At 39.1% G+C, this 13,597-nt stretch overlaps 1 protein-coding gene across 1 annotated transcript in view; it reads right to left on the bottom strand.

The window, feature by feature from the left end:
• Positions 1-1,389: 1,389 nt before the first annotated feature.
• ZMYND11 (zinc finger MYND-type containing 11) overlaps positions 1,390-13,597 on the bottom strand; it is a 300,714-nt gene continuing 288,506 nt past the window's right edge. The window contains exon 15 of the mRNA XM_030198790.1: positions 1,390-3,654. Within this exon, the coding sequence (XP_030054650.1) occupies positions 3,532-3,654 (123 nt within the window). The 3' untranslated portion in view covers positions 1,390-3,531. The remainder of the gene's footprint in view (positions 3,655-13,597) is intronic.

Below are 13,597 nucleotides of genomic sequence, written 5' to 3'. Positions count from 1 at the left end.
CTGGGCTCTTGCTCCCTTTTCTTCCTCAGGATCCAGGTCCAGATCTCCCCCCCCTAATGAGAGTTCCAGTCCTGCCGCCAGGTTTCTGGGTTCCAGCTCTGGTCTCTGCAGATACTGAGATTCTAGGAAATGGATGGATAGAGCCTGTGCCTCTTGGGCACACACATGGCATGCTTCCCCTCTGACCTTTCTGCTCCCCATGCACCATCCCCCCCACCCCCTTAACTTCCAAACAATTTTTTTAATGCTCAGCACTAATAAAGCGCCTATATTTGCATATCATTAGCGTTGAGCATTAGTAAGTTTGGCTGCACTGTTCCAGCGTTATTCTTCTGGTGCTGTTCCATACAGCACTGGAGTTTTGAGCACTGGATAAGTGTTTTCTTATCCATGGATATTTTTCTCCCATTTCCCCTTTCCCTTTACTCATAGTTGGGGGATGGACTCTAAGAGGGTATGAATATTAGTTGATAATGAGAAGATCTGCTGGACATTTTTACCATGGGTGTAAGGGTACTGTGTAACATCTGATGTTATGATCCAATTATGTGGTACTGCTTTGTTTTATCTTATTCAATAAAAAGTTGAATGTTAAATAAGATACAGAAAGTACTGGTTACGTGATGGAAGAAAAGAAAAATTTTAAGGTGGGATGTTCCACTTGCTAAATAACACTGGGTAAGGGGGAGGGTAGCATTTACTAACAGTTATTGCATACCAATGCTGTGGAACACACAACGGGCTCTGTGGCAGATAACAGTAATGCACATTAAACATTATTTTGTTGTTTTTATGCTCTTTAAAAGGTAAGTTGAAATCAGGCTAATAATAGAAACAGAGAATTGATTAGACAATTCTTGAACACAGCTTGGGTAGTTTAGTTTGAAACTCGGGAAAATCATGCCAGATAATTGATCGACCACGGTAAAAATTATATTTTTGTTTACTGCTCACTGTTTGTTACTAAGGTGCGTTAGCGTTTTAAAAGTGCCTGTAAATTTAAGGCAAGTTAAACGCTAACGCGCCTATACATTTCTATGGGCATTAGCGTTTAACGCGCGTAAATGATTTACGTGTGTTAAAAATGCTTACATTTAAGTGCCGCTTAGTAAACCTAGCCTTAAATCAACATACAAGGATGGCTCCTGAGCAAATCATCACCGTACAGTTGTAAAGTTCTATGTAATACTCATCTACAACTGAATATAGAATCTTATAATTCTAAGGTGACAAAATGTTATTGTTTCTGAGCCATGCATTACCTTCTGAAGCATGAATGAAGGTTTCTCATACATATATTGTTCAGACAGTTTTACACTCAAGATAGCAACAGTGACATTTCAAAAGAAATAATACTTGTTTTTTTTAAAATACATTTATTAACAAATGTTAACACATTTAGATGACTCTATATATTGCTAGTTAGAGCAGCTTACAAAATGCCAGAATGCGTCATAGAACTGGACAGCCACAATGAATAATTACAATGTGCATAGTGGCTAAGCTGAACACCTTTATATCACCTTATGATCTGCAGTGAATTGAATTAATTTGTAATGATGGTTCCCAAAACAATTTTTACCTAGAATGTATACAAAAACCAGGCCACAATCTTTTTTCTTTTAGACAGTTTTGTTTCTTTTCACACTGTATCAACTCAGAAATGTGCAACCATGTTAAGAGACAAAACAAAAACACACAAAAAAAAAGAAAAGAAAAAAAAATCCAAAGTAACACAAATCTTAGTCACATGCAACTATCAGTTAAATATTACATATTCTGGAATGATATTACATCAAATGTACTTCCACAATAACTCACTTTCATAGGGGTGGATCGAAGTTGTGGAACTCTTTAAAAAACTTTTTGATGAAACTGATTTTCAAAGATTGCAGTGTTTTAATTTTTACCAGGATAAGTAAAAAAAAAAAAAAAAAAGAAAACAAACAAAAAAAAATTAGAATGGTATTCCATAGAAGGCTTTCTGCCCATCTTTGTTTTAATGTCTACCCTGACAAAACTTGTTTAAAGGCTTTCCTCTGGAATCTTCCATACCATTGTTTAATCACTTTCAATAAATATTAAAAAGCTAAATAAATATTTACATTTGTTTCTCTTGTTAAAAAATAGTTGGCTGATTAATAGCAACCTAAAGCCTGAAAGAAATTAAAATTGTGATTAGCTAAAGAAAAGCCATTTAAATAAGCTTTAAAAAGTGTTGGAAAAAAAATCATTAATATTTCTGGACTCAACTAATACAGAGTCTAATATATAAATTCAACTATCGATCCGTTCCTATTAATAATGCTCTTAACCCAGACATTCTGCAAAATACAGACTTTTGAAAACAAATCACGTTATTTTTAATACAAAAAAATTGACATGCATTATTCTCCATTCTGTATAAAGTGATGGAGTTATTTAATAGCAATGACCCATTACTACAAACATAACGGTTTCTTTGAAACATATTTTTTTTTGTTTTTTATTTATGAAGTTTCCAGGGAATAGGTGACACTGGATAAGCATTCAACATAACAAAGGAAAAAGATGAAGCTTTTTAGAGATCAAGGGCCCCGGCCTATAGTTTCATAGAATAATAATAATAATTATAATAATAATAAAGGTAGTAACTGGCTTTTCTTTTTACTACAAGCACACCTTGGGGCCCTTTTACTAAATTTTAGTGTGCGCTATCAGTGCCATGTGGCCCATAGGTATAAAATACTAAACTTTAGTAAAAGAGCGCCCTGGTTAGGAAAATGATGAAATGTGCAAATTTTAAAACATACTAAGTTATTACTTCTGCTTCTTGCGTCCAAGATCCAGCTCAATAGATGATTACCCCGATCCCTGGCAATTTTTTAAAACTGAGATCAAAGTTTCATTATAAAAATTACACAGTAAAAGAATAAAATTTAAAAAGAAAACCAGAAATGGGATGTATTTAATTAATAATATGCAGGATTAGCACCTGCTGTGTCAACCATGTTCCCTAAATTTAATGATAAACCTACTGGCATATAACAACCAATAGATAATGCCTTTTAACAGTAAAATACAATCAAATAAAACCAGCACAACTAGATTAAGAATGAAACATCAAGGTAGTAAGTTACTTTTTTCAAACAGTTTTAAGGTTGTTCATACATTCACATTTCTGTTTTAAATCATTTTTTCTCTCTGTTTTTATTTTAAGGATTTTATTTAAAAACTAAAATTGCTGTAAAACCTAAAATTAACGTAAAACTTGCTGGAAATGCAGCATCTTTCAATTAAAATTATTTCAAATGAAAAATGCTTCATTGATGTTACTTTCTTTTGACCAAAATTTGAAGAAAAAAAAAGTTTACCTACAGGAGAAGCACTGGAATTACTGTGCAAAAATTTTAATTACCCAAAAGGTGTTTGAAGGTTGGTGCAAAAATGTGAAGAAAAATCTAAGCAATTCTGGCTTCTCTGAAATGCAAACCGCTGTGTCTGAGAATGGCAATCATCAGAGTGACTGTCTACTGGAAGTTTTTGGACATTTCATCTTTTCCGGCGGCAGGTACGTTTGTGTTCGGCATGCCAATGTTCCTGCTGACATTTGATGGAGCAATAAGATGTGTTCCAGCAGCAGTGGTACATTGCTTCCTCTTCACAGTTGTAGCACTGCAAAGAGAAGAAAAATATGTGTCACCATTATCCTCCTAGAAGGCAGCAAGAATTACTGTGTTTTATATTTAACACTCTGGTTATTTGTGACTGTCTCTGAGAAAAGATGACTAAAGTCTCCCATCCAAAATGTTGAGAATGGCCAATTTTCCATGTCATGGGCCCATAAGCAGAATAAAAAGGTTACATGTTCGAACTTCTGTAACTTTTTTTTTTCTTCACATAATAGGATTAGGTTTGTTCTAACAGAATTTAATAAAACCTGAGTTTTATTTTTGGAGACTTTAGTCACCTTTTCCCAGTGATGGTCATGTTTTTTTCCAAACACTGTAATTGAAATGTTTTACTTAACCCCTCCCCCCCCCTACAAAGCCGTGTGCTAATGCTGTGTCTGCATTACCACGCAGCTTAGTAATAGGTTAAATAAACAGTAGGATTATGGTAGGGAACTGTTTAATTGTGAAGCAATTTCCCATTTTAGGAGAATCCTCAGTGTGTCACAGGGTTTAGACTGGTCATCATGTCACTTGCTCATAGGCACTTGCTTATAGGCAAGCCAACAGGTCTCAGAAGTGTCACACTACCTTTGTTGTTTTGTTTAAGCTCCATGCACCATCCTCTCTCTGCTTTCTTTCAACATTTAAGGGGAATGGAATGTGGGAAAAAACTGACAGATTGTAAACATCTCAAAACAAGAATGATGCTTCTGCTACACAGAGCAATAAGACCCAGACAGTTATTGAACTTAAAATCATATTATTGCGAAGTAGAATTAAGTTCATCTGCCATACTTAGCTCTTTCTCTCAGGTCAAGTAAAGCTAGAAGTGAGACAAATAGAAGGGAGTGCTAACTTATTGCATACGTGTGTGTTTGTATTATGTTTAGCAAGAAGTTGTAGCCCATACCTTTTCAGCCAGAAGACTGTTATTAGCCTGATCTGCTGTAAGGTAAGCACAGTTGGCAAACATAGTTATTGTATTAAGACTCATAGTTTGGTGGGTGGATTTAATGCACATGATTACAGGTCCCCAGACAAGGACTGGTGCTGTAATATTTAGGTCAAGTGACTTGGAAGAGGATATAAAATAGGGGAAAAATCAAAGCAACTGCCAGAGCTTCCCCCCCCCCCCCCAAAAAAAAGAGAACAGATTATTATAGGAGTAATGACCTTAAATTAACTCTCTACCTGTAGATGTAGGTAAATTATGGCTATACCCTAAGGCAGCGTTCTCAATCCAGTCTTTGGGACTCACTTAGCAGTTGGGTTTTCAGGATAACCACAATGAAAATGCAAGAGAGAGATTTGTATGCAAATTTGTCTCATGCATATTCATTGTAAGTATCATGAAAACCTGACTGGCTAAGTGTGTCCCAATGACTTGGGTTGAGAACCTCTGTACTAAGGCAAACCTCTGAATATGGCGCTTAGAAGTGAGATGGCATAGCTCTGATTCTGCTTTGGTGCCAGTTTGAGCCATCTCAGACTTATTTGAGAAGAGAGTTTTGGAGCAGTAGAGAAGTTAGTGATTTACAAACATATTTCTTGTGGATGCCATCAATTATTATTATTATTATTAGTTAAAATAGGACTACTGATAAAACAGAGGCAGAGGAAAGAATCCTTCACTAGCACCCTCCCCCCCCCCCCCAAAAAAAAAAATCAAATAAGAGATGATCTTTTGGATATAGAAAATAAATTAAGTTTCCTACCTATATGGGACACTATGCTTTGTAAGATAATGCAGATTGTAAATATAAAGAGAAAGAAAAGGTCATTACTTATGAAATCCAGAGAAACAGCAGTCATTGAGTCTCTATGATATACAAATGTATCTCATATATATTCACTGTAGATATCCTGAAAACCTGACTGGCTGTGGGGTCCCCAGGAAAGATTTGTGAAACCCTGCCTTAGATATTCATGGTGACACAAAGATATTCAGATATGGAAAGAAGCCTAGAACTGTGCTATTCACTCTCAGTCCTTAAGGGCTGTAAATGAGATAGATTTGGGAGACTGGGCGTCTAAATGGCAGATGATGTTTAATGTGAGCAAGTGCAAAGCGATGCATGTGGGAAAGAGGAACCCGAATTACAGCTACGTCATGCAAGGTTCCACATTAGGAGTCACAAACCAAGAAAGGGATCTAGGTGTTGTCATTGATGATACGTTGAAACCTTCTGCTCAGTGTGCTGCTGCGGCTAAGAAAGCAAATAGAATATTAGGTATTATTAGGAAAGGAATGGAAAACAAAAATGAGGATGTTATAATGCCTTTGTATCGCTCCATGGTGCGACTGCACCTCGAATATTGTGTTCAATTCTGGTCACGGCATCTCAAAAAAAGATATAGTGGAATTAGAAAAGGTGCAGAGAAGGGCGATGAAAATCATAAAGGGGATGGGACAACTTCCCTATGAGGAATGGCAAAAGTGGCTAGTGTGCTTCAGCTTGAAGAAAATGCGGCTGAGGGGAGATATGATAGAGGTCTATAAAATAATGATTGGAGTTGAACGGGTAGACGTGAAGCGTCTGTTTACGCTTTCCAAAAAATACTAGGACTAGGGAGCATGTCATGAAGCTACAATGTAGTAAATTTAAAACGAATCGGAGAAAACTTTTTTCACTCAACGTGTAATTAAACTCTGGAATTCGTTACCAGAGAATGTGGTAAAGGCGGTTAGCTTAGTGGAGTTTAAAAAAGGTTTGAACGGCTTCCTAAAGGAAAAGTCCATAGACCATTATTCAATGGACTTGGGGAAAATCCTCTATTTCTGGGATACGCAGTATAAAATGTTTTGTACATTTTTGGGATCTTGCCAGGTATTTGTGACCTGGATTGGCCACTTTTGGAAATAGGAGGCTGAGCTTGATGGACCCTTGGTCTGTCCCAGTATGGCAACACTTATGTACTTACGTACCCCCATTATATGCAAATCTCCCCATGCATATTCATTATGGATATTCTGAAAACCTGGACAGTACAATTGAAATGAAAATAACTCCTATGCCAGTCAGAGCCCAGTCAAAAACAACATTTGAAGAAAAAAAAAAACTGGTTACATCACTCAGGCATTTCCTTATCTGTGTTAACTAAGGAAAGAAAGGTCAGTTCTTTGTAACAGCTTAAAACATAACATGCTCCCACCTGCTGGCCAAACTAGAGAAATGCATTTCAAGATTTAATAAAGGCAATTTTATTTTTTATTTATTTGTTACAGGCTTAAATCACACTGTTCTGACACAACTTTTTACTGATAGGTTTTCAAATTAGAGAAACAAGAAAACCTTGTACAGTAATGCTGTTAAGAAACATCAATAAGTAGGTATAATCTTAAATGACTATACAACACCATAAAAGCAAAACCACAACCTGGAGGATCCAATAGTAAACAGAGAAATACAATTCTAGCAATACCTCAAAAATAAGGAAAAATACAGGAAATGTCTGCATGCTTAATTGCTACAAGAGAACATATCTGATGATGTCTTTATAGGTGAGAGCGGTGGCAGTGGAAGTCCACAGGGTTAGGGTTACCCTATTTGGTCCCCCCAAAAAGAGGACACATGCCCCGCTCCTGCCAACCTCCGCTCCGCCCATCACATATCACTCCACCCCTTTCGCCCCCCCCCATCACACCCCCCCTAAGGGTGTCCTAGCCTCCCCTCCCCTTAACTTACTCTACTGCCCTGGTTGTCTAGTGACCTCTTCGGGGCAGGAAAGAGCCCCCTCTTCTTTTCTGCCCGGAGTGCTGCCCTGCATTCTGTTCCCCTTGCAATGCTGAGTGCTGACAGTCCCGGGCGCAGATTCAAAATGGCCACCGAGAGTTGAAGCCGCTTTAACTCTCGGTGGCCATTTTGAATCAGCGCTGGGACCGTCTGGGAGCAGCTATTGGTTCATAGGCCCCTGAACTGCAAAACACTGGTTTAGAGATACAGCAACACAGTTCTAGAGGGAACTGGGAAAGAACATTAGTACAGTGAAAATACCATCAACTAAAACTGAAACAAACATTCTGGAGAAATATACAAAGATCCTGTAGACTACAATCAAAAAGTTATAGAATGGCCTGAAATAACAACAGAAGTGATGTCTCCAATCCCCAAGTGCACTGGGGGAAGTTGAGAAGAAACCGAAACTGGAAGAGCCTTGGCCTGGATGGAGAAACCAATGATTGGCTCAGAGTTAACCTCACTCCAGATTGTAAAAATCAAGAAGTCAAGCAACCAGAGTTAACACTAAAAGAGAGATCCAAAGTAACAGTCCCAAAAATTACAGACCTAACTCTTACCTACCTACATTCTACAAACTATTCACTGCAATAGATGCTGATAGAATTTATGATCATACTGACTCTAATAACATCATAGTGACAGTGCAGAAGGGTAATACAAAGGGAGCACATGGAACCAAAGACTAATTAAAGCCTTATCAAGCCATCGTGCCCAATGCAAAGAAGAGCAGTAATCTCAGTATAGTGAGGATTGACTATAAGGAAGACTTTGATACCATTTATATTCCTAGATAATAAATTGCTTTGAAATGTACAAAATGAACTCTGGACTGTTGAAGTACATCAAGGGGCTCATTTTTAAAGCACCTAGACTTACAAAGTTCCATAGGTTTGAAAATATGCCTCCATGTTTACCAAGAAAATGTAGCAATCTATACTCCATCTGAAGTATGAAGATAGTTTGACATTCCTAATATCAGAGATGCAGTGAAGCATATTTCATTATACACTTGGTCTACATTTTTGTTTTCTATGGCACTTGATCCACTGAATATTCCAACTCTCTGGGATAGGGGTTTAGCCGTAATCCTAAAAATAGTAATGATCCAAAGATTACATCACATCTACTATTTGTAGATAACTTGAAGCTCTACAAATGATAAATGATAGCAAAGGCACTTTATTAATTTGGAAATATTAATTGGGAATAATACATTCTTTTTAATTGGGTCTCTGCCAGAGCCTCTGTTATTTTGAACAAGGGTGCAATCTCATTCTGATTCTCCCTGAAGAATAATGTTACTTTACTTTGAACCAAATATTTAATTTGTTCACTCTAATTGACTGCATTTTCTACTACATCAAAATACAGAAATATTCATGCAAGCAAAAGGTAGATCATATATAAAAGAAAAGAAAATTCAAAAGAGAAAAGTGGAAGAAAAATCAAGTCATAGTCATAAATAAAAAGAATAAAGTGATACCCCTTGGCTGGGTGTGTCCCGAGGACTGGGTTGAAAACCTCTGTAAGTGGCCCCCAGTCTGCTCTTAATTCTGCCTTCCAGTCTATGCATATGTTTTCTACATAACATTATTTGTAGACTGGTGCAAATTAAAAAAACAAAACAAAACAAAAAAACAACAACATGCGATCAGCCAATGCATTATTATTTATGGCTGATCGCATAAGTCCCCCAAAGCCTCCCTTACATGCCCAACTGGAGAAAGGTTACTAAGTTCCTTGCTCCCGGGATTGGGAATATGCCACCCTGTGTCTGAACCCCAACTACAGCTTTTCTGCTGCCTGCCCCTGAAGATCACCACCCTGAGGAACAGGAGAACAGAGACACTGGTTAGAAATATCATAGTGCTTGTCCTTTTCTCTTACCAGGCAAAGAAGGGTTTACGTCGAGGTAGGTAGGAGAAACATTAAGTTCTGGTTAGGGGGAAGGACAACATGATTATGGGGAGTGGACTCGGGGATTAAAAAGCCGAGAATATCATTGTTCGCCGAGGCGAACCATTAACTGTTCAAATCAAAGGCATATAAGCACATAAGTAATGCCATACTGGGAAAAGACCAAAGGTCCATCGAGCCCAGCATCCTGTCCCCGACAGCGGCCAATCCAGGTCAAGGGCACCTGGCAAGCTACCCAAACGTACAAACATTTTATACAAGTTATTCCCGAAATTGTGGATTTTTCCCAAGTCCACTTAGTAGCAGTCTTTGGACTTGTCCATTAGGAAACTGTCCAGCAACGAATTCCAGAGTTTAATTACGCGTTGGGTGAAGAAACTTTTTCTCCTATTTGTTTTAAATTTACTACACTGTAGTTTCATCGCATGCCCCCTAGTCCTAGTATTTTTGGAAAGCGTGAACAGACGCTTCACATCCACCTGTTCCATTCCACTCATTATTTATTTATCCCCTATACCCTCCTCGACACCAGGTGAGCCCAACTTGGACTCGCCTCCCATGCCTGTCCTGGATGCTGAGCCCAATCTCATCCCTCTGCCTTCCTTAGAGGACAATATTCCTGTCAAGCCCATATTTACCCCTGAATGCGTACTGCCCCCTTCAGTATACCCAGTCCCAAATGAGAGCGCTAACACGAAGACGCGCCTCGAAAACACCACTGCCAGTCTAGAACGAGATATACAGGGTTTGGAACATGAGGTGACCAACTATCGGCTACTTCATACCCCTAAACTCATTGCTGAGCCACTTCCCCTACCCCAGACCATCATCGCTGACCACACCAGATCCAAGACCCTTCTGGGGGCTAGACCCAAACTCACTTCCACAACACAGAAGATGACCTCTATTTATGACACCATTAAAGCTAGAGGTGATGGTCATGCCGCACTATTGGGATACACTGGGACAGTCCCCACTACCCCTGATGAATCTATTGCCCAACAGGAGGATTCCTGGTATTGGGTCCTGCCCTGGTCTCATAACTTGGCCGCATGGTCTGAGTCCCTGTACCCTCAAGCTGTTACTTTCCCCCTTTCCCAGACCCTTGCACAGCATATCCATGAATTTAAGACGATTCGGTACGCTTTACCTGATAATACCCATTTGCTACAGTATGTTGATAACATGTTAATAACCTCATCTGATTTTGACACTTGTGTTCAGGTTACCTGCGATTTCCTAGGGTTTTTGGCTGATAAAGGCTATAAAGTTAACAAAGAAAAACTCCGAGTTGCGCAGACCCAAGTTACCTTTCTGGGACACGCGACTGGTGCCCAGAATCGGAACCTCAGTCCTGATACTTTAAAGCATGTCTCTAAATTGAATTTGCCCTCTAATGTTACTGAACTTAGAGCTGTGTTAGGGATGTTGAATTTCTGCCGCTTGTGGATTCCTAATTATTCTGATCATACTAAAATGTTTTATTTGAAGTTAACTAGTAAACATACTTCTAAAGTGAGCCCATCCATTTTACTTATCACGAAAAACTTGCCCTTGTTAGTCTTGTCAAAGATGTGATGTTCAGTTCCCCTTTAGCTACGATTAATGTGTCTCAGGATGTGCATTTGTGGATTACGCATTGTGAGACTACCTGGGCAGCTTTAATAACCCAGAATGATGATGACATTGCCTGTGGATATTTGTCTGGAAATTTTACCTTTTGTGAAAAAGGACTTGTGGCGGCTGCCACTGCTGTTTTAAAATTGTATAGTTATATCCCTCACTTGCCCACCATTCTACACACTTCACATGATGTTAAGTACCTTCTAGATAAACACATTAGCCACATGATACCATCACGGCTACAGAAATACCAAGTGGTTTTGCTCAGTGTCGTACACCATATCTGGCCCCTTACAGCTGCTGATTTACAATGGTTACTCCCAATGACTGCTGTTAATGATAGTACTGATTTCCTTCTTCATCTGTGTACTGCTTCTTTGCCTGCATTGCCCGCTTCCCTTTCTGTTCACTCTGAAATTTTACAGACTGGACCCGTCTGGTTTACGGATGGGTCTCAGCAAAACGATACTGTTGGTTTTGCTGCTGTACATTACACACCTGATGAAATCCCCGTTGACATTGTACAATATAGACTCCCCACTTCATACATTGCCTAGACGGCTGAACTAGCTGCTGTTTTACATGTTTTGCAATTCAAAGCGTTACAGGATGATCTATTGTTACAGATTCAGCTCTTTTCCTCCTTACACTCCCACATTCACAAATGGAATCAGAGGGGCATGGTATCCTCCATGGGTCACCCTTTGACCCATATTTCTCTATGGAATAAAGTCTTTGAGGCGCTGCAAAACCGCCATAAAAGTCACGTATATACTGCCATCACATGGATAAAAGCCCACCAAGAAACCATTTTCTCTTTTGAGATTAATGTTAACCACATGGCAGATGACTTAGCCAAAGAAGTCACTGATACACCTTCTGTTTCTGATCACAATGCTGCTGAAAGCATATTGTTGTCTACTGCTGTCGACACTGCCGTTGAAACTCCCACTTCCTTTATGAGTAAAGCTGAACTGTATGACACTTTACAAGCTTCAGCAACTCAAGCCGAATTGTGATCTTGGTCGCAGAGTGGCTGCACACAGACTTCTCACAATCTTTGGGTACACCCTAGTGGCCAGATTTGTATTGCACACCAGGTTTTGCATTTGATGTTACATTCTGTGCACTATCCCTTACACCTTAGTGCTTCCACAATGTATGATAACCTGTCTTCTAAAGTTTGGGCTCCCCAAATGTTGTCTATATGCCACTCTGTAGTTCAGGGATGTTATAAATGCTTTTTGAATACTCCTAAATGAGGAAGGTATGTCCCACCTGCACATTTACCCACAATTCAGGGCTCAGGTTTTCACTGGTATTTTGATTTTACTGATATGATTTCTCCTGTTAAAGGTAAACGATTTTTACTTCTGGGTGTTGATGCTTTTTCTAAATGGATTGAAGCCATCCCATGTACCCAAGAGACAGTCCAAGTGATGGCACAAGTGTTATGCAATGACATTATTCCCAGATTTGGCACTCCCTGTAAAATTACAACTGACAATGGCTCTCATTTTGTCAACGAGTTAATCCAGACCTTGACTGCTAAATTACATATTACTCACCAGACGGTGAGCATCTATAAACCCACTAGCAATGGTCTAGTGGAAAGATATAATGGTCTGCTGAAAACTAAACTTAGACAACACATGGCCAATGGTATCAAAACCTGGCTTGATGCCATGCCCTTGGCTCTACTTGCCCTACGTGCCACGCCTTCTGCGGCATTAAATTTGACCCCTTTTCAGTTGTGTACTGGACTCAGAATGTCTCACATTCCCAGTAATCCTGATCATCACTTGCCTGACATATACTCAGTTTATGGGGATCAGCTCCGATTGGTAATAACATCTCTGTCTTTCCATTCCCAGGAATTGCCAGACAGAAGGGGGATAGTACACAAACCCCCAAGGACATGAAGATAGATCTAGTCCATAGGAAATATTACACCCACAAGACCTGGAAGGACCCTGTCTATGTTGGCCCATTTAAAGTTGAAGCAGTAACAGCCACTGCAGTGAAGCTCCAGGACCACACTTCCTGGGTCCATTTAAAAGACATTAGAGCCTTCGGTACACATGCTTTAGAGCCAGGAGTTGCCTCCAACACCCCTGACAGAACAATACCAGGAGACAAAACAGATATTTAACCCGGACGGGTCCCCGATACCACAGAACCAGGAAACAAACAACTCAAGATTTAACTTCTCTCCTTACATGTATGGATTTTATGGACTCATTTTTTGCTTTACTCTCATTGCAGCATTAATCTTGATCCTGCTGGATAAATTTCATGTCTGGTTTGCTTACAGGAAGATAAACGAAACCAGAAGGCAATAACATACCGAAGCTTATGACATTCAGCAACAATATACTTATTGTCCTGTGTAGATTATTGTGCTTCCCACTTATCATGGCACTTAGCATGTTAAGGTTACAAATATACTAGTCGTTTGTATAGCCAAGAGTATAACAATTGACATTTTATTTTCTTATGAACAAATGATTAATGTGGTACTCATAACCCTTTGTGTTCTGTTTTACATTATTTTTGTCTTGTATGCTTTTGCCCCGATGCTGTCCACCCTTATTTTGGTATGGTTCCTTTTGTTTTTTCTAACTTGTGGCTGCTCGATGGACCTTGGGCACAGACCGATTAAGG

Source organism: Microcaecilia unicolor, chromosome 1 (genome assembly GCF_901765095.1).
Source record: "Microcaecilia unicolor chromosome 1, aMicUni1.1, whole genome shotgun sequence".
Taxonomy (NCBI): domain Eukaryota; kingdom Metazoa; phylum Chordata; class Amphibia; order Gymnophiona; family Siphonopidae; genus Microcaecilia; species Microcaecilia unicolor.
Note: the sequence above shows the minus strand (reverse complement) of the source record. Positions and strands in the feature narration are given on the sequence as shown.